Raw genomic sequence first — 19,831 nt, 5'->3', positions numbered from 1 at the left:
GTGCAATTTAGATGCAACTCTTCCTGCTATTCAAAAGAGAAAAGAACATCCTGGAGAAGGTAAAAGTTTCTCTCTCTTTCCTAAAGCAAAGGTTCGGAATTCAAGTAAATGTTTGCTAATAATTTTAAAAGCTTCTAAATCTCTCTCTCTCTCTCTCTCTCTCTCATACATGAAACCATATTTTAATTTACCATTAAAACACAGTAAGCAATGTGCTTTCATCCATATGTCTTATTTATTAATTAGATTTATATCCCACCTTTTTCCTTCCTTCCGTCCTTCCTTCCTTAAGAACTCAAGGCAGGGCAGCTCATTCTCCTCCTGCTGCTCTGAATCTTATCCTAACAACAACAGCCCTGTGAGGTCTGAGTCTGTGGATGGCCCAGAGACACCCAGTGGGCTGCATGGCTGAGCTGGGACTAGAACCCAGGTTGCAACCACTAAGCCATGCTGGCTCTCCTGTCTTTGGAGGCCGGCTTCTGGAGATGAGATCAGTTCTGTGGTGTTTCCCAGGTTAAGGGACTTCCTCCTTACTAATGTTTCAGTGTCAACTGAAGTCCTTCATGCTGTCTCAGTGTGTGAACACTGGATGAAGTGCTTCTCCCTCTTATCGGATTAACTGCAGTTTAGCTGCCAGCTCAATCTATGACTGTGCTACTGTTATTTTATTGTTATCCGAGTCTGCATAGAGGCCTTGAGGCTTAGACAGAAGGTGGGACAGAGATCCCTGTGCAAACCATCCTAAGTCCTTCCTGCACCTGGATTCTTCCAAGTCCCAGCTCTCTCCCACAATGCTTTGCTCCCCGCCCTGCTCCTGCAAGGCTGACGTGTGCTGGTTGCCCTTCTCGGGCCAGAACCGGGTGTCAGAGCGAGGAAAGGGGACGTGTGGGAAGCAGCGAGGGAAGAGGCAGGGGTGGATGCCAGCCAGCCTCTCAGCCTCTTTCCCTTCCCCTCTCTGGCATTCAGGAAGGCTACTGAAACTGGCCCTCCAGGTAAAATGTGCGGGGTCAGGAGAAACAGCTGCAGAGCTCTCCTCTGCTGCACCTTGTGACAGGCATCGGAGGCATAGAAGCCCCCAGGACTGTGCCCTCTGTCCCTGCATTTAGGGTTGGGTTGCATTAAACATCCGAGGTGACAATTTAATTGCTTAAAACTTTATATGCTGCCTGAAAAATGTGAGTTTCACTCTTGGGGCTGGGGTTTCTGTCACTACAGATAACTGTGCTGTTATTCATAGCAGCTGCAAATGCATCCAAACCATTCAGGCTGTGACTCTGAAAAGGATAAGCCCTGCAATTATAGTAGCATGCAAATATGTTTGGAGGTAAACTGCAAGCACCCAGTGAGAGAGAAGGATTGGGACTTCAGGGAGACACAGACCCGTGTGTGCCACCCAGCACCCACCCAGCAGGATGGTCACGCTATTCCAAACTGTCAAAGTGCACCTGCTCCAGAATGGGTACAAAAGTGTCAGGATTCACTGGCACGTCCCTCTCTAATACATAGGTTTGGCTACCAAAGTTGCTTCAGTCACCCAGTGCTTTTAAATCCTATGGATTTCAGCTGGAAAGAGGTGACTGCTTACTTCATTCCCACTGAAACCAGAAATACCTTAAAGTGATCATTTTTATCTGAATGTGCCCTTCTGGATTAGATCTAAAAATGATGTGGTCGGGGAAATGGCCTGATAACAGCTCCAAATTCGGGTTCCAGTTAAGAACTGCAAATTCAAATTACATGCAGTTTAAAAAACTATGGTAAGAGAGTTGCTGTCTGTTCAGGAGTCTGTCTCAAATATTACCTGCTAGACTGCTTTAGTGAGCTTTTTTCCAGCAACTTCAGTCTCATTATGTTAAAATGGGTCAAGTTTGTTCTTGCCCTGAGGCACTGCTGGCCGTGCCCATGAGAGACCTCTTTCATGCCAGCCCTGTCCTGTACAGGTGGGCTGAATCTGATAAGCCAGGCAAAAGTCACGGTCCCTCCCGCCAGATCTCACCTGAGAGTCACCCTGGCTCCCTTGCCGCTGTCACCCTGCGCTCTCACCCTTGGTCCTGGTGCTCTGCTGCCCCCTCCCACTCCCTGCCGGCAGTCGCCTGGCTGCTCTGCTCTCTTCCTCCCACCCAAGCAGGAAGTGACCCCTTTCTGTTTCTCGGAGCAGCATCTCGTCAGGTGGGCACACGGGGCAGCCGGGCGCTGGCTGCTAAGGTTCCAGCCATCCTGCTTCCCGGGGCACCTCTTGGCCCTTCTTCTGGAAAAGCAGAGGTGATGGAACTGGGTGGAGCCTCCCCGACAGGTGCTCTGCAGGGTGCTGCACTGGGGGGGGGGGGACTATGCATGAAAGAACAAACAGGATGTGGAGCTGTGCCACCTCAGCCACACAGGCAGCTGCCCACGCCCAGTGCTGGCCCAGCACCTGTCTCTTGCCCTGCTGCTCCGCACCACCTGCCTGTGCTCCAGCACCCAGCCCTGACGGAGCCAAGGCAGGGCACGGCGGGAGCAGAAGTCCATGCACTAGCAGGCTTTCATTCTGAGCAAGCCCGTTAGGCCTGCGACACATCATGGCCACAAACAGAGTCAGCAAGTACGGATTGTAATCACAGGTCTGTGTTGTTTTGTTTCCCCAGAAATGCTTCTCGCACTGGTCTGGCCTGTGGTTGCTGTGCTGCCTCTGTCCTTCGGAGAGGTACGAGCCAAACACCCGGTCAAAATTTCCCTCAGGCAGGTGGTCAGGCCATGGGGAACACGAGGCCAGGAGGGTGGGGGTGGAGCTGCACCTGCCAGGCCACCTCCCTGCTGCCTACCTGTTCAGCCTTTTAGGTGTCCAGGAGCACCTGCTCAGGAAGTGCCATGTCTGTGCTTTCCCATCAGAGACCCCACTGCCTCCCTGCACCCCATCCTTCCATACCACCCCCAGACTTTGCCCAACCAGCTCAGCCTTCACTGCTTCAGCAAGACCTCTCTTGCCATGAGCGATGGCGGCCTGGCTCTCCACTTCCACAGAGCAGGCAGAGCACTCTGCTTGCATGGCCAGCGCGGAAGAGGGAGGCCTCTGCTGCCTTGCGAAATCCCGCAGGGACAAACCCGGGGCAGAGAAACCGAAATGTACGTGCATGTATGTACTTGTGCAGGGAAGGCGGGGAAGGAACAGGGAATGAATGGCGAAGGGAGTGGCTGAAAACTGTGCCCGCTCACGGCAGGAGCCGCATTTGTGGAGGCTCTTGCCTGCGTGCCCAGAGAGGGAGCGAGTGACGGAGCGGGGATGGCGGCAAGTGAGAGCAGGAGGTGGAGAGCAAGGCCGAAGCGTGGCACACAGCACAGGATGCATGTTAGGACCGGGCGAGGAAAAGAGCGGCAGGTGCCCTTAGAATAAAGATACATAGAAACATAGAAACAGAGCAAGTCAGAAGGGGCCTCCCGGGCCATCTAGTCTGACCTCCGGCACCAGCCGACTCCGCTCACGACATGCCCACCATGTGCATGTTCAGCCTATCCTTGAACACCTGCACCGATGGGGCCTCAACGACCTCCCGTGGAAGCCCATTCCACACCCTCGGGGTCCTGGCTGTCAGGAAGTTCTTCCTGGCATCCAAATGGAACCTGGGTTCCCTGAGCTTTGCTCCCTTGGAGCGTGTCCTGCCTTCCTCTGCAGGGGAGAACAGCTCTCTACCCACCTCCGTGTGACACCCCCTCACATACCTGTATGTCACCAACAGATCCCCCCTGAGTCTCCTCTTCTGCAGGCTGAAGAGGCCCAGTTCCCTCAGTCTCACCTCATACGGCATCCCCTGCAAACCGGCCACCAACCTTGTGGCCCTACGCTGCACTGACTCTAACCTGGCTATATCCTTCCTGTAATGAGGGGCCCAAAACTGAACACAATACTCCAGTTGCAGGCGCACCAGAGTCGTACAGAGTGGTAGTAATACCTCTCTCGATCTAGAAGTCACACTTCTGGCTATGCAAGCAAGGGTGGCGTTCGCCCTCTTGACCACCGCATCACACTGCTGACTCATGTTTAGCTTGCAGTCAACCAGCACCCCGAGGTCCCTTTCACAAGTGCTGCTCTCCACCCACTTGTCGCCTAACCTGTACTTATGACACCCATTCCTATGCCCCAAGTGCAAGACCTTGCACTTATTCACATTGAACCCCATCCTGTTGTCTCCTGCCCACTTCCATAGTCTGTCCAGATCCTTTTGGATCTGGAGTATCTGCTCCTCAGTTGTGGTCACCGCTCCAGTTTTAGTGTCATCTGTGAATTTGAGCAGCAGACTGTTCACCCCTTCTTCCATGTCATTGATGAAAAGATTGAACAGGATCGGCCCCAGGACAGAGCCCTGGGGGACCCCGCTTGTCACTGGCCGCCATCCCGATGATTCCCCGCTAATGGTTACCTTCTGCTTTCGGTCAGTCAACCATGCCCTAATCCAAGGAAGCACTCGTGTTTGCAGGTGGGGGGAAAGCAGCTGATTGAACGTTCGTGCAGTATCGGCACTGTTTGGTGGCCTTTTCATGGCACCAAACTTAATCTTCCGTTTTGTAGTCTTTGGCTTCTGCAGCCCCCATCACTGCTCCATCTGGCTGGCTATGGTGACCTATGTGATATGGCTTGTGACATCAGTGATGCCACTGCACCTGATGTGACGTCCTTGTGACATTATGGAGGAACTCATGTGGGTCACCGAGGGCAGGGCAGATAGTGCAGGTGAGCGAGGCTGAGGACTTTGAGGGCAAAGAAGAAAAGGGTAAGAAAAAGGAGGAGGAGATGGGACCAGAAGAACAGCACTGGAAGCATCAGTACAGACATCGCCAAAAATGAGAGACACCATTTCCCCCTCAAAAGCCAACATGGAATGCGTTGAGCATGTCTGCTCACCCCTAGTGGAAAAGGGCTGCTTCTCCTGACCAGCCCTGCTGGGCCCCGAGAAGGAGCCATGGGGGACATGGGTGAGGCCCTCACCACCCAATAACAGCAACAAGGAGCTCTCTTACTCGGTGGGTAAGATATGATGGGTCTCCGAGGTCAGGCAAGGTGGTTGCGACCGTGGATGTGATGGAATTCATGTGGCAACTTGAATTGGATTGCATGGTGACTGCACACATACAAAGATTCTGCCTTGCGGTAGCCTGTTGGCATATCAGCATGAACTCTTATTCCTAGCATGAAAAAATCAAAGTATCAAATGTTGCAAATAAAATATTCTAGCGTAACTCTTTTTTAACTTTAGGAATATCCAGGTATAGCAAGTGAACTCTCAGAAGAGATAAAGACAGAGATTCTTGACAAATTTAATAGCATTAGGAGATCGGTGCAGCCGACTGCCAGTAATATGTTGAAAATGGTAAGCTACTAGTCAATATTTTTGCCAACTGTTTGAAAGGAGTCCCTTCAGGCAAAACTTTTCCCCCTTTGTAGCTTCGCAGGCACTCTGGACATATTTTAGTTTCTTTGATTGATTTGTACTTTTTCTATTTGCATAATAGATCACTTGCTGAACTCTCTGGCTCAGTGGCTTAGAGCATTTCTCCTCTCAATCTTAATATTTCCATCCCCAATATGCTCACAATACAGGATCATCTAATGATTCTGGGAAATAAAAGAGGCCAAGAGAAATAAAATGGTACAGTAATGATACAATCTATTTTAAAAAACAAATTAAATCATTCAACGTCAGAAATAACCAATCCCAGGTGCACGCATCTTACAGACCCTTAGAATTTAGAATGAAGAGGACTCATTGGTTTAAAACAGTGCTGCAAAGTGGGCTAGACTGACTGGGGGGCAGGTGTCTCTTGAGCTTTGCTCAGAGGTAACTCAGGCTTCAACCCCCGATCCTGAAATATTCCCAATCCCCAGCCCACCAGCCCCAAATTGCACTGGTGGCATGCTGTGCTTTGCTGAGCAAGTAGCAGAGCTCAGGCCTAGTTTTACTGATCCAATCTAAAATGGAAGGCTGAAGTATGTCAACTTCAGCCTTCTCTGCCTGGGTGTTACTTCCTGCCAGCTGTTCATTTTACTTACCTGTCTTTCCTTCTCTCTGTCCTCCATTCTCTGATGTGGCAAACTCTTTCTCTGCCAGTTCTGGGCTGCTAGCTGAGCATTCTTACCCACCTGTCCTAGCCAACCCCACATCCCTTGGCATGTGGCTGTCCCAAACCTGTGACCTCCTAAACTGAACCTGCCCCAGGCTAACCTGCTGCTTGGTGAGCCATCCTAGTAAGCCGTTCTGCCTGCTTTGCTGCTCTTTAAGAGCTAGGATCTGATTCACGCTGCCTTTGTTTTGACACCGGAGCACCAGCAACAGCACCATTGCAGTGAATTGCAGAAGTAATTAATCAGCCTCAGGCCCAGGCTTCCAGCAGTTGCTCAGTCCATCTTCACCAAAATGCCTCTTTTAGGACAAAATATGTTTAGAAATGTGTACTTCAGGAGAAAGTACCTTTACAAACGTGTGCTTTGGGAAAGTACATTCAAACTGTGTATTGAACTACACATTTTGTACAGTAACAGCACATTAGTACAGAAAAGGGGCAGGACATTAATATGAATAAGCCCATGGGAAACTGACACGGAGTGGAAGTAGAGCCATTCATCCTTACACTGAATTGCTTAATTACTGGAATCATAGTTTCTGAGTCATGGGAAATATTTAGATCCACCTTAATCAGACCTCATATTGTGTATTATGTTCAGTTCAGGGCAGAGTGACTTAGGAAAGGCGTAGGCAAATTGGAATAGGCTGAAGGCAGCAAATGAAGACAGGCAGGAACTTTTTAAAAAATGGTTTGAGGAACAAAATTAGGTGAATTTGGTCTGGAGAAGAAAAGAGGCATGATGGCATACCTTAAATACCCAGAGGGCTGTTACATGAAAGAGCTTAGATCCACAGCCCAGAGGGCAGGACTACTTTAACAGGCTTAAGTTACAAGCTGGTAGATTTTGATTTAATAGGAAAAAGCGATGCTTATTTCAACAGAAGTGGTATGTGCCCATGCTTAAATTCCTCCCATTGAAATGCATGGGAAGTGTATAGTCCTGGCTGAATTATGCTGATAACTTTGAGATCCAGTAGTTAAAAGGAGGGGATGCTAATCTAAATCATTTGCCCTATGGTTCTGTCTGTCTTCAGTGCTAAAGGTCACTCTAGCCCAGTAAGGGAAAGCACATGGGGTTCCACATGGATACTGGCCCACAGGTGCAAATTGGTGCTGTGGGTGTTTTGACCCTCTTAGTGGCATCCATGACACCTCTTTTAAGAAGCTAAACTCCTAGTGACCGGCTGTTTGGGATGAGAGGCAGTGTTTGGGATTCAGCCTCCTGCAGAAAAACTGCTCCATTATAATAGGTGTTGTGCTGCAGCTAAAATATCATTTCCTCCACCTTTTTTGTTGGTTTGTTAAGACATGGAATGAAAGAGCTGCTGAAACTGCTAAAAACTGGAGCAGGAAATGTCAACCTCAAAGATTTCCTAGAGAGGAACGAAAGGTGGATGGTAAGTGAAGTCCCTAGATGAAGCTATGCAGAGAATAAGTAGATGTAAGTGTCGCCATGCGCTCATGCCTTTAATGCAAAGTGCATTTGAATAGATTTAACCCCTGTCCAGGCATTTTGATTCTGGGTAGAATAAGAGTGTGCCAGCTCTGCCTTCCCCCATTTCACAACCGCTGTCCTAAACTGCCATCCTGAGACGCCTGTAAAGGATGGGGTGAAAATGCTTTAAAGCAGGGGTCGGCAACCTGTGGCTCCGGAGCCGCACGTGGCTCTTGAATCCCTCTGCTGCGGCTCCATCACTCAAACCACGTGCCGGCACAGCCGCCCGATCTGTGACGGAGGCTCCGAGTTACAAAATACCAATAGGTGATGATGAGGCATCCACTCAGGAACCCCAGCTAGCAAGTTAAGTAAATTGCTACATTCCTCTGCTATTGTGCAGGGAAAGAGTGGAACAAGCTTCCTGCAGGCTCTCATGTTACTCAAACCCTGCTGAAAAGATTCTCTTTGTCCCAATGTAATCTCCTTCATCTGAATGTTAAAAGCTGCGCTTGGGACCTGTCACAATTCACAGCACTTGACTGTTTATCTGCTAATCAGTCACTAAACACACCTATATCTGTGACCCACGCCAGCACAACCAACAATCTGGATCTGTGACTCGTGCCGATTTACTGAGCTTTTCCCCCCAGTAGGCCAATCATGGATAAATCGAAGAAAAGTTTCTGAAGAAAACTGAATGTTTAATGGTACGTGGGTAGATTCATTTGCTTTTACTGCTGATGAACTTATGGGGTTTGCTGTTTAATGCATGCAACCCTTTAGCACTGACTTTGACTCTGCAGGAAGCTGTTCTATTCAAAATATATGAAAGGAATCCTACTAGTTTATAACGTAAGATTAAAAATAAAAGTTTTTAGTGACTGAACAAGAGCTGCAGCTAAATCATAATGAAGATATAGATCTATTTCCTTGTTTTAAGAAGATTCTTACAAAAATTCCCGCAACATTATTACACTGGGAGAGGATGTTTGTTCAATATTTCACCAGACTATTATTTATATTGGTTGTATCTCAGAAACTCTACTTACTGTATGAAAGTATCAATTAGTCCTTTTTAATTCAGGTTGACAGCTGACTGCACCCTCCAGTACACATGATAAAAGGATGAGGGCACACAGAAGCAGAGCGCATTTTTGGTTTGCTGCAGGTGGATAATTTAAGTTCGGCTTTTTATTTCATAAATATGAGGAGGACTCAAATAGACATTGAGTATTTTATTTGAAAGTAACCTTCAACATCTTTTTTTTTTTGGAGTTTTTGTTTCATGCAGAAATAAAAATTTGTTTTCTCTGTAGCAGTTCATTGATTTCATAAATGCAACACACTATAGTTTTTTATACATAGCATAAAGGTAAAAAATGATATCTGTAATGTTATCTTCATTTGAGATGTCAAAAGGGTTTTGCGGCTCCTGATGTTTTTTTTTTTTCTGTGGGAAACGGGTCCAAATGGCTCTTTGCGTGTTAAAGTTTGCCGACCCCTGCTTTAAACAAATGAACAAACACAAACAAACAAACGGGAACACGGCAACTCTCTGCAGAAGGGGGCCCCCTTCTGGATCCACAGAGGCTGTGCACACAGTCAGCATGCCTGAAGGGGGCTTTACTCGACCACATACCCAGCGCTGCAACGTAATAGACGATCTCTAAGCCTGCGTGGTGGTGATGGCAGCACAGGAATCTGACTTGCTGCCACCATCTCCACTTCTCCACCATACCTGCCTGCTGAGCTATTTGGGCTAGTAAATCTGAAGTGCTTTTTCCCCACTGTGGCAAATACAACTATGGCCTTATCTGGATTGGCAGAGTCTAACCAGGGCTGCTCATGCGCAGGTAACATCCTGACTGGATTGCTGTAATGTGCTCTATGTAGGGCTGCTTTGAAGACGGTCTGAAGACTTCAGCTGGTCCATAATAGAGCTACGTTTCTAGTGTCCGGTTGTCAGTCTGCATGCCCACATAACATCTATTCTGTGCAAATTACATTGGCTGCCGGTTGAAGTCTGGGCCCAAGTTGTGCTTGCTTTAACATACAAAGCCCCACACTTGGGGCCTGGTTACTTGAAGAACTTTCTTTTCCAATCTGCTCCTCGTTAAGATCTGGGAATGAAGTTCTTCTGAGAGAGCCATCCCTAAAAGAGGTAAAGGGGGTGGCATTTAGAAGAAGAACCTTCTCAGTGGCTGCCCCAACCTTTGAAATGGGTTTCTGAAAGAGGTCCACCTGGTCCTATCTCTACTTTCATTTCAGCACCAGGCAAAACCTACCCTCTTTCACAAATTCTGGAAAACCTCATTTTAAACCCTGATTTTAAGTGCTTGCTCCATTCCAATAGTTTTCCTTCCCACTTCCCCTGTACTTGTACTATTTGTGTATTGCTAGCCACTTAGGGAGGCTATTGAGTGGGATATAAATTTGAAAATAAATAAAAATAAATAAATTGTCTTCCCCCAGAGATCTGGTGCAGGATCCACCCAAAACTTGCAGTGGCCAGTTTGCCTTGTATTTTGTGCATAAGGCGACTTGCATTCACACCAAAGTGGACGCTGGACTTATGACTAGGTTTAGGATGGAAGTAGCTAGAGTACCATCTAATCTGCTTGTTAAGCATACCTTCTCGCTTGCACAATCTGGCTGTTTCCACACTGGGACCTCTGAAATGTGTTTTGCATGGGGCTGCCTCTCAAAACAGCACGGGCGTTTTCCTTGGTGCAGAATGTGGCTGCCCAGATGCTAAAGAAGGGAGAAAGTCTGAATATGTGACACCATGTTTATGTTAGTGGCACTGAGTATGTTTCCATGCACAGTTTAAAGTACTGGCAATTTATTTATTTATTTATTTATTATATCTCTGTCCCACCATTTCTCCTTTCAAGGAACTCAAGGCAGCTTACATAATTCTCCTCCTCTAGTCTTATCCTCAGTACAACAGCCCTGTGAAGTGGGTTGGGCTGAGAGTGTGGGACTGGCCCAGAGACCCCCAGTGAGCAGGGCCACAGCCCAGATCTCCTGCATCCCAGCCCTGCACTCTTTACCTTCTCATGTGCCTTCCATTGATTAGGGTGGCAACTGCATTAGATCGTCTCCTCAGGGGTGTTCACCTCAGTTTCGTGGAACTCATTTACAATTAGGGCTTGCTTGACTCTTTCAGAACAGCATTCAGGAAACTTTTTTGCTACAGTGTTTCCATAAATGAATTGAGAAATCAAGTTAATTGTGGGCAGCTTGTGCTTATACAGTCTGCCACTATGTAATAAATATTTCTATTTAGTGTATTATTTGCAGGTGGGAGGAAGATTATGGTCTAAATATCTAGATTAAACTGCTGCAATTTTCTAGTTCGATTGTACAACTGTCTGTACAACTGAATTTCTTCTTCTTGCAGGAATTTTATGTGGTGAGACAAGGTTGCGAGCAACTTATCCTAGCTCCTGGTCAGATGTAATTGACACATGGAATCAAAAAGCATCTAACTTTGAATATGGAGTTGGAGCAATCAACCCAAGAAAAAACATTTATTTTTATACTCAGGTATGAACAGAGATCTCATAAGTATCTTATGTTATGAGAATTAAACCTATAAAATTGTACATAATGTACAGAATATTTGCTCTTTGATACTAGTTAAGCAAACTATCCTGGATCTGATCTGTATGAAGCTTTGTAAATGTATGTAAGTTGGCATGGAAAGACGCTGCTTGGCTGTAAATTGGGATTTCTGAGCACGCACCAGGGCTTCTCCCAGCCCGCTCCATACACAGGCCTTGCATTGCAGTGAACTGTGTAATTCAAGCAGGCCTTAACTGTCTTCTGCTCTCACAGCAGAGGAGTGTGTGTCTGATTCCCATAGTCCAGTTCATGAGGTCATCAGAAGCTTTTTCCTGTCAACCTCTGCCATCAAAGACAGGGTGACTATTTTATTTATAGTATTTGTAATTCACTCAGTTACAGATATATGGCTGGATTGCAAACAGTTACTACTTTTCTAGGAAGCACCTCTGGAGACCATTTGTTTCTCATATTAAGTTTTGCAAAGTAGTTAAGATGCACACACACGCAAATAACTAGTAGATGCTTCTGTGATTTCAGCAATAAAATCAGTAACATGCAGTAATCGAGCTACTGGATAATGGACAATTATCACTAAAGAGTATAAAAATAAAAAGGAAGGTATATAAATGTAAAAATAATTTATAAAAATTAAAAAGGAAGCAGTAGATGGAAACACTACATTAGGCTATAAACTACTTCCAAATACAAATGGAACTTGAGCTGTGTACTGTAGGAAAATTTTTTTATTTTATTTATTTAATAAAACATTTTTATGCCGCCCCATTTGCCGAAGCCTCGGGGCGGCTTACAACAATAAAATCCAAGAAAGGTATTTATAATAGTATGATAAATATTATATATTAATATGATTAAGGCATCAAATAGTAGCACAGAGGAAGCTCATGAACCATGTGGGCCAAGAATGATAAGTTTTAAATTTCTGGATAGTAGAGCTGCACCAGGCCCAGGAACACTAGAAGAGGGCTGCTAGATTAGGCTGAGGCCTTCCTGTTTCAGCATTTGGTTCCCACAGTGGCCCATTAGAAGTCTGTGGGAAGCCACGAGTGGTGTATGGAGGTGTTGGCAGCTTCCTATTTCTGTTCTCAGCAACTTGCATGCAGGGCACAGAGGTGTGTCCTACTCCAAATCCACCCAATTCCTGCTCAAACATCCCATTTTAATGTGACATCAAGTTTGACTCTGAGCTGCCAGTGACCAGTCAAACTCCCTTTGCCTTTTACAAGGGGGCTGAGCCTTCTCCTGGCCTTGAGAGGATTTGGGAAAAGCAGAGTGTCTCCTCCAGGAGCACTCAAGAGGCAGAATGGCCACAGTTGAGGACCTTGCTGAGGATGGGGCAGGGGGTCCTCCCAAGCACCCTCTTTCCAGTACTGGATCCCCCTCGGCTTCAGCTTCTCTTAGCAGATCCACTTCCCCAACCTGTCGAAGGAACTGGGGTGGCCTGGAGATACGGACTGGTTTTCAGGCGGTGGCCTGGTGCTTGCTGCCCCTTAGCAGTGGGCAACTCTGCAGGCAAGCCACAGCCCCAGGATGAAGACCACCCTTCTGTGCTCAGGGAGCCAATGCACGGGCTTGAAACTTAACCCTCCTGGGGCTCAACCCTATGGGCAAAAGCAACAAAACCAAAAATCTGCACAATGAAAGGGTGCTGCAGAGACCCACTGCATATGCATTTGCATGTCCAAGATGCTTCACATGCAAGCCAGAAAAGAGATACATGGACAGGATACAGTACATTGGCAAAGAAATCAGGATTGCCACTCTGTAGGGCTTGAGCAAAACCAAAGCGTAACTGAAAACTTGCATTATATGGGTTAAGAAGAACCCTCCTTCTTTGGAGCTGATTATGTATTTCCTAAGATTTTACAAGTCCTACTCTTCCTTTACAAGATGGCAAAACTTGGGCTTTAAGTAAAAGTGGAAGGTTCACATGTTCTTTCTTCTTGTGTTCATAGATCATTTGGCATGATTCACATCAGATTGGATGTGCACTTGTCTACTGTGGATCGAATGAGTACCGTTTCTCTTACGCGTGCATTTACTGTCCTGTGTAAGTGGGCGTTCTTCATTCACCACGCTTAGGAGCCCCGTGCGTTCAGTGGCAGACAAGCTGAGTTCACACATGCATGCACTTTCCCACTCATTTCAGTGGAGGAAGTGGATCCGAGTAGCAGGGGAAGGGTGCTCTTGCCAGCCTGCAGATCTGGCTGAACAGCGGAACTGCTCTTGCACATAGCGCTGAGGAGAAGTTCAGCTTTCATGCTGGACCCCAGAATCCATAAAAAGGTATTGCAAAAGCCTTTCTGATGGAAACCCTGTGATTTAGCAAGTACTGTCTCCACTGCAATTGATATTATATTGATATTATAATTGATATTATATATTGATATTATATATTGATATTATAATACCGATGCAAGGAATACAATGTGTTGATATCATTGGCGAATAAACAAAACTAAAAGTGAACTGAACGTATCCTTTCCTTTTGCATTCCCACACAGAAGTCAGCTGGGGGCAGGGGGCGGAGTTCTCAGAGTTTGGCGGGACCAAACTCACATTACTTTTTAAGTATTGTTGTGAGAAGGGAATTTAAATACCAATTTAAAGTTAAACACATACTCATGCAGCTTTTTGTTCGGTCCAAGGTTATTGAAGACATTCTGCATAATTTTGCTTTCATTTAAGAACTGTACTGTGATCATCAATGGATGACATTGCTTTGCAATTGCAGAGGGAACCTAGCAGAGGAAGTTGCAACACCCTACAAAAAAGGCCCATCGTGTGGAGACTGTCCTGATACCTGTGAGGATAAACTCTGCAGTAAGGTACTGGTGAGCTATAAATCAATGCCTTCAGATAATATTCATCCTCTCCTAAGGAAGCCAGGGCTGTTGCCCCTGCTGTTGCCTCCCAGGAATGGTGGGAGACAGCAGTCGGGGTACAAAGGCGAGAGCTAGAGGCCGCTCAGTCTGCTTTGCACCTGCTAAGGTTGTCCACTGCCTCCGGATGTCCCACTGCTGGAGCTGAAGAAAAATTCAGCTGCCGGTCTAGTTAGTTTCTCTACAGGGAATAGGGACCCAGTGCCTTCTTGTCCTTTGCATCTGAAAGTCATAAATGTAAATACCTCCAAACGCCCTTACATTCCTACAGCCTTTGCATGGAGAAAGGGGGGCAGTCATGTACGCCATTTCATGACATGCCTGCCATGGACATGCACATGGTACGCATGCCATGAGTGGAGCCGGCTGGAGCCAGGGGTCAGACTAGATGGCGCAGGAGGCCCCTTCTGACTCTCTCTGTTTCTATGTTTCTGTTACTCAACCAGTGTAGATGTATGTATTTGTTTTCTCTGGTTTCTTATAATGTCTTGTGCCGGAGAGTCAAGACTAATACTGACCACACATTCTCCTAATCTCTCTAAAGGCACAGGACGACGCAGGAGACTAAAAGGAGTTTGCCGACATACACTCTGCCATCCTGTGGAAGTTTATGTCGGCAGATGCAACAACGGAATGGGAAATTGCTGTGTGGATGATGCTGAAGACATTCGGAAACACATAAAGTAGAACCCCCGCTGGTAATGGCAGGAAGAAAGGCTAAGCAGTTCAAAACAGTACTTGTGATCCTAGACTTCAACCTTTGTCAGAGGCAAAAAGGCATCTGGTGTTCTATGTTGTTGTAATAAACACTGTCCAATATTATGAACCATGTATTTTCTGACTCACTCTGTTTCTGTGTTTACACTGATCTCATGCTCTAGGTTTGGGGGTTTCCATGGGAGTAAATCCCACCATTAGGTTGCACTGGCATGCCATTCATCTTGAGTACGCTCCCCTGAAAGTAATGGGGCTGATTTGTGAACAGCTGTGTTTCCGGTTGCACACAAAGACTGGTTAGCACATAATGAGAAGCCATAATAGATGAATTTCCCTGTCGGGCTTTTTGTTGCATCAGCAGCTGATTCTGAATTTTTGCAGAATGGCGAATGTTGCTCTGTAAGAGTGGGTTTGTAGGGTGGTTGACAAACTGCTTGCACTCTAAGAGCCGGTGTGCTATAGTGTTTAAGAGCACATGACCGGGACTCAGAAGGTCAGAGTTCTGGTCCCCGCTCAGCCATGGAGCTCCCTGGGTGACATTGGGCCAGTCACAGACTCTCAGCCAATCTACTGCAAAGGGCTGTTGTTTGAGAATAAGACTGAGAGGAGGATAATTATGTGAGCTGTCTTACATTCCTATGAATGAAAAAGGTGGGATTTAGATGTAATAATATTTTTTTTAAATGAAATGGTCCATGGATCCTCCAACATCCCACCCTTGCTGGCCTCACACATATGAAGAAGCTGCTGGAGCAGGGCTTGTTTTGCTAACTGGTGTGTGAGGGCGCGCAGGCCACAATAGCTAATAGGCCGTGGTTGGCAGCACTGGTCATGTGCACCAAGTCACAAAACACTGTATTTCGAGCAACTGTGGGAGGGACCTCCCAAGGGAGCAGAACCCAAAGGCAAGACCTGTTGCTGAGACCTTAGAATTTCAAAATTTTTCATGTTTCCAATTTCACCCAGAAACAGTCGGTCAGGTAGTGGAGTTAAGTGCCAGCTGAGTGATGTTGTTCCTTGGATTTGTTACTGATGCACTGCACCGTATTCTCCACCACCTTTAGCTTCCAAATATTTCCAAGGACAGATAAAAAAATCAAGCGTGAGCAAATCAGTAACAATGGCCTTTAGGACAGACTGCTTTACAGTGAAGTCCACTCATAAATAGGGGGAGAAATACAGACTTTAAAAGTTGGTGTTTCCTTTTGCATTTAACTTTTTAAATTTCATTTCTTACAGCCCAATCATGCAAGTATTTTGATAACTTAGCTGACTGCAACCTGTTGCTAAATATGTTCTCCTGTGAAAATAATATCATCCTAAACCTGTGCAAAGCCACTTGTAAAGCCACAAAGCCCTTTGGAAACAAGGTAATTTACCCATCAGCAACCATTCAAATATAATGTTTTTAACAGAAGAAGACAGGCATTCAGCATGAAAAGGACATTTAAGTTTTTTCTTTTAAACTTGGTCAGAATTTAGCATTTGAAATTATTAGCATGAAAAGAGGGCATTTCTAAGAGCCATTTCCAAAGATGGCTTCATCAACTCCACTTTTGTTTGTTTATTATACCTCTTTAGAAAATGTTTTGAATCCTTCAAAATTAAATGTTTGAATCCTGCAAAATGTTCACTGATATGCCCCCCCCCATCAATTTCTACTTCAAGATTACAGTTCTTAGTAAAGCAGTAACTGAAAGACACTGTGCTGTATGCTCGTCAGGAAACCATCCATTAAGGCCGGATATTAATTGATGTATGTTTGTGACTCCAGATTGGCATTTCCATTATTTTCTTGTTCTGTTACATTGTTTCAATTAGGCACGGTTGAAATAAGCTTCAAAACACTGGGGTTAAAGTCTTAAGTTCCATTCATTTGCCTCAGAGTATATTCCTTGTTGCAAAGCTTAAAATAACCTAGCTAGACATGTGCATTCTGGAACGTCATATCATGGCTGCTTTTAATTCTCTAACATTTGAGTCAGAAAGGAAAATGAGGGTTGGAGCTCTGTAGCAAGCAGAGGGCCACGTCCAAAGTAGCCATGAGGGCACTGAGAACACAGCTTTACATCTTGTGGTAGATTGGGAGTGCATGGATATTTTCTTTCTCCTCCAATAAAGTGCAACTGCATGACTGAAAAAGTACACTGAACAAGTGAATCAGTAAGAAACTAGAAATTGGCCTCATTAAGATGGTTGACTGCAGCTGACAAAAAAGAAGCCGGGAGTGGCTTTGCCCAACATGACTGCCCACCCTGGGAAACCTACCAGGGTGGGCTGCTGTATTGTGCAAACCTTACCCACTTCCCACTGGTGGCTTGTCACACCACTCTGCCAGCAAAGCTTTGTTTTATGGGTTGCCATGTTGCCTGGATCCAAGTGAGCAGCCCATCCTGACCTGTGGCAAGAGTGGCAAAAGCTCCTTACAGCTTTTACTGAGCTTGCCTAGGCCACCGCTAGGGGCAACCACTCTGTAGCACTTTGAAACCAATGAAGGAGCCTGATTAGCTTAACAAACCCTATTTGCTTTTTGTAAAACTGCTTGCTTTGGAGAGGAAAAAGGCAAGAAGGAGCCTGGTTACCTGAAGGAGCGCTTGCATCCATATATGCCCAGCCGCCCCTTGAGATCGGCGGGGGAGGCCCTTCTCCGGGAACCCTCCATGAAAGAAATTAGGAGGGTGGTTACTCGGAGGAGGGCTTTCTCTGCGGTGGCGCCTAAGTTATGGAATGCGCTCCCCAGAGAGGTCCGCCTGGCACCGTCGTTATTTGTTTTTCGGCGCCAGGCGAAGACCTTTTTATTCAAGCGGCATTTTAACTGTTAATATTATTGGATTTTATCTGGCCAGGGCGGCTTATTTTATACTGTATTGTTGTATTTTTAATTTAATATTTATATTTTTAATTTATATTATAATTATTTTAACTTAGTGATGTAAGCCGCCCCGAGGCTTCGGCAAATGGGGCGGCATAAAAATGTTTTAATAAATAAATAAATAAATAAATAAATAAATGAATGAATGAATGAATGAATGAATGAATGTTGATAAAGTAAGACAAAGAGGTAGTGTGACGAAGACCCCCTAGGCAAGGTCTGGCACTCAGTGATCAGAGGGGATTAGATAAACATACATGAGGTCAGACATGCAAGGGTCAAGCAGACCCTGAGAGGGGATTGGGTGAGGGAACAATGGGGGCGAGATTAAGGAAAGAGGTATAAGAAGGATGAGTTGGTGAAATGTGGGGTGTGTTGCTTCCTGTCTGCGTGTAGGAAGCAGACACCCGGTTGCTTTGCTCAGCTGAATAAAAACTGAACGAATCTCCACCTGACTGAACCTCATTGGCACTTGGTTTAGTGGGTCTGTAAGTCACCTGGCTAGCAGGGACCTCAACACAGCAGTCACTTACTCCCTCTTGCTCTGATTACAATTCCTTTTGCCGTCACCATGACTTCCCTCACATACCCCCCACTCTTTCTGAGATTGCTTTGTTGATCTCCAGAGGGGCTGCCAGTGACAGACTCTCCAGACCCCACAGGACTCAGGATGGGCCCAGGCTGTAGTGCGCCCTGGAGGGAAGCCCCTTCAGCCCACTGCTGCAGCACGGAGCCTCTGCTCCTCCTGCTCACCGTCCTGTGCCCTCAGGCAGACCAGCCCCACAACCAGTCCATGGATCGCCTTAGAGCTGGCTTATCCTGAGAAGGACTAATGTGCTTCTGCTTCTTACTCAGTTGAAATCGGCTGTTCTGAAATGGGAGCTCAACTTGTTCTGAGCAATCAGACCTGAGCAGTATTCCAATGCTAAGAGATGTTTCCTACCAGCAAGCCAGCTAACAATTCTGGACTATGAAGAAGTCCTTAATAACCGTGAGGATTGTAATATCCTTGTTATGTCATGCTACCTTACATTATGGGGGCTGGGAGAGAAATATAAAAAGGATCTATAACAGGGGTCTCAAACTCAGCTTCCCTGGGGGCCGCTGGAAGTAGAGTCTGGGTGAGGCTGGGCCTCATCAAGTATTCCACCCCCGCGGTGGTGGTGGGCTGCTCATCCCGCATGGCTCCCAGAGGCCGGTGGCGCTTTGAAGGCCGCAGGGCCCCTCCCCCATGCCCCGCCCATCCCGGCAACTGGCCACGGGCCGCGAGTTTGAGACCCCTGATCTATAAGGACATGGTCCTGTTTGTTCCTGCAGTAGATGCTAGCAAGCCTCCAAACTCTGACTGTCCAGAGCAAAGCTCTGGTACAATGACAGCAACCTCCACAGCAACCTCCACTGCTGCCGGCCAGCAGAGCACCGCCTCCTGCCCTTTATCTAGGTAGCCATTTTTGGCCATCTCAATGTAGCCCCTGGGAGAGGGTGGGAAGGAGGCCGGGGCACCAGCTGGTTCAACACTGTATCCCCAGTGTTGGCCACAATGGGGTTCTGCCCTGGCGTGCCAGCCCAATGATACACGACAGGAGAGTAAGAGTAGAGTAGATTTACTCTGCAAAAGAAAGGTCCCCTGCACCTCACGGTTGCAAAAGCCCTGTTCATACCTCTCACATCACTTACTGTATATACCTTTCTGCACAAATGGGCTTTAATGTCTCTCTCCCTGCCAGGAAAGGTGTATCTGCAAAGCTCTTAGGTTCACTTACAAGTCAATCCAGGTTGAAAAAATAAAAACACTTTTTATATGCTCAGCGAAATGGCAAACATTGCATAGATTTATATTTATTTATTGAAAATGTCCCCTTGTACCAAGTGCAACAAAACCCAAATGCTTGTGAAATCAGTTATGGGATGGAGTAATGAAGTAATGCTTTATACACTTTCTATTTTCCATTCAGATAACCCCACCTCCCAAATATGTTAATGGTCAAGACCTTATTTGCTCAGAAACAAATCCCATTCAATCAATGGGACTTATTTCTAAGTACCTGTGGTAACCATGAACCGCAGCAGCCATTGGTGTTAATTTAAATGTAAGCCTTGTTTGACTTACACTTTATTTGGCTGCTCAATGAAAAAGATGTGGATCATCTTTCTGCAGCTCCATTTTATGGAACCATGTTAAATAGGAAGGCCTTTCACAGAAATGTCCCTGGGAAGAGCCTCTAAGCTCAGAGCAAG

The 19,831-nt window shown here is 46.3% G+C and overlaps 1 protein-coding gene across 1 annotated transcript; it reads left to right on the top strand.

Moving 5' to 3' along the window:
• Positions 1-2,972: 2,972 nt before the first annotated feature.
• On the top strand, positions 2,973-18,416 carry LOC123017559 (serotriflin-like). Its single transcript, XM_044418991.1, has 9 exons — positions 2,973-3,102; positions 4,910-4,995; positions 5,229-5,342; positions 7,403-7,493; positions 10,938-11,083; positions 13,078-13,172; positions 13,857-13,945; positions 15,961-16,091; positions 18,363-18,416. Exons 1-9 carry the CDS (start codon positions 2,973-2,975, stop codon positions 18,414-18,416), a joined length of 936 nt encoding a protein of 311 aa, XP_044274926.1.
• The last annotated feature ends 1,415 nt before the right edge of the window (positions 18,417-19,831 follow it).

The sequence above is a fragment of the Varanus komodoensis genome, unplaced genomic scaffold (assembly GCF_004798865.1).
Source record: "Varanus komodoensis strain SLA01 unplaced genomic scaffold, ASM479886v1 scaffold97, whole genome shotgun sequence".
In the NCBI taxonomy this organism is placed as follows: domain Eukaryota; kingdom Metazoa; phylum Chordata; class Lepidosauria; order Squamata; family Varanidae; genus Varanus; species Varanus komodoensis.
The sequence above is the reverse complement of the archived record's forward strand: the minus strand, read 5'-3'. Positions and strand labels throughout refer to the sequence as shown.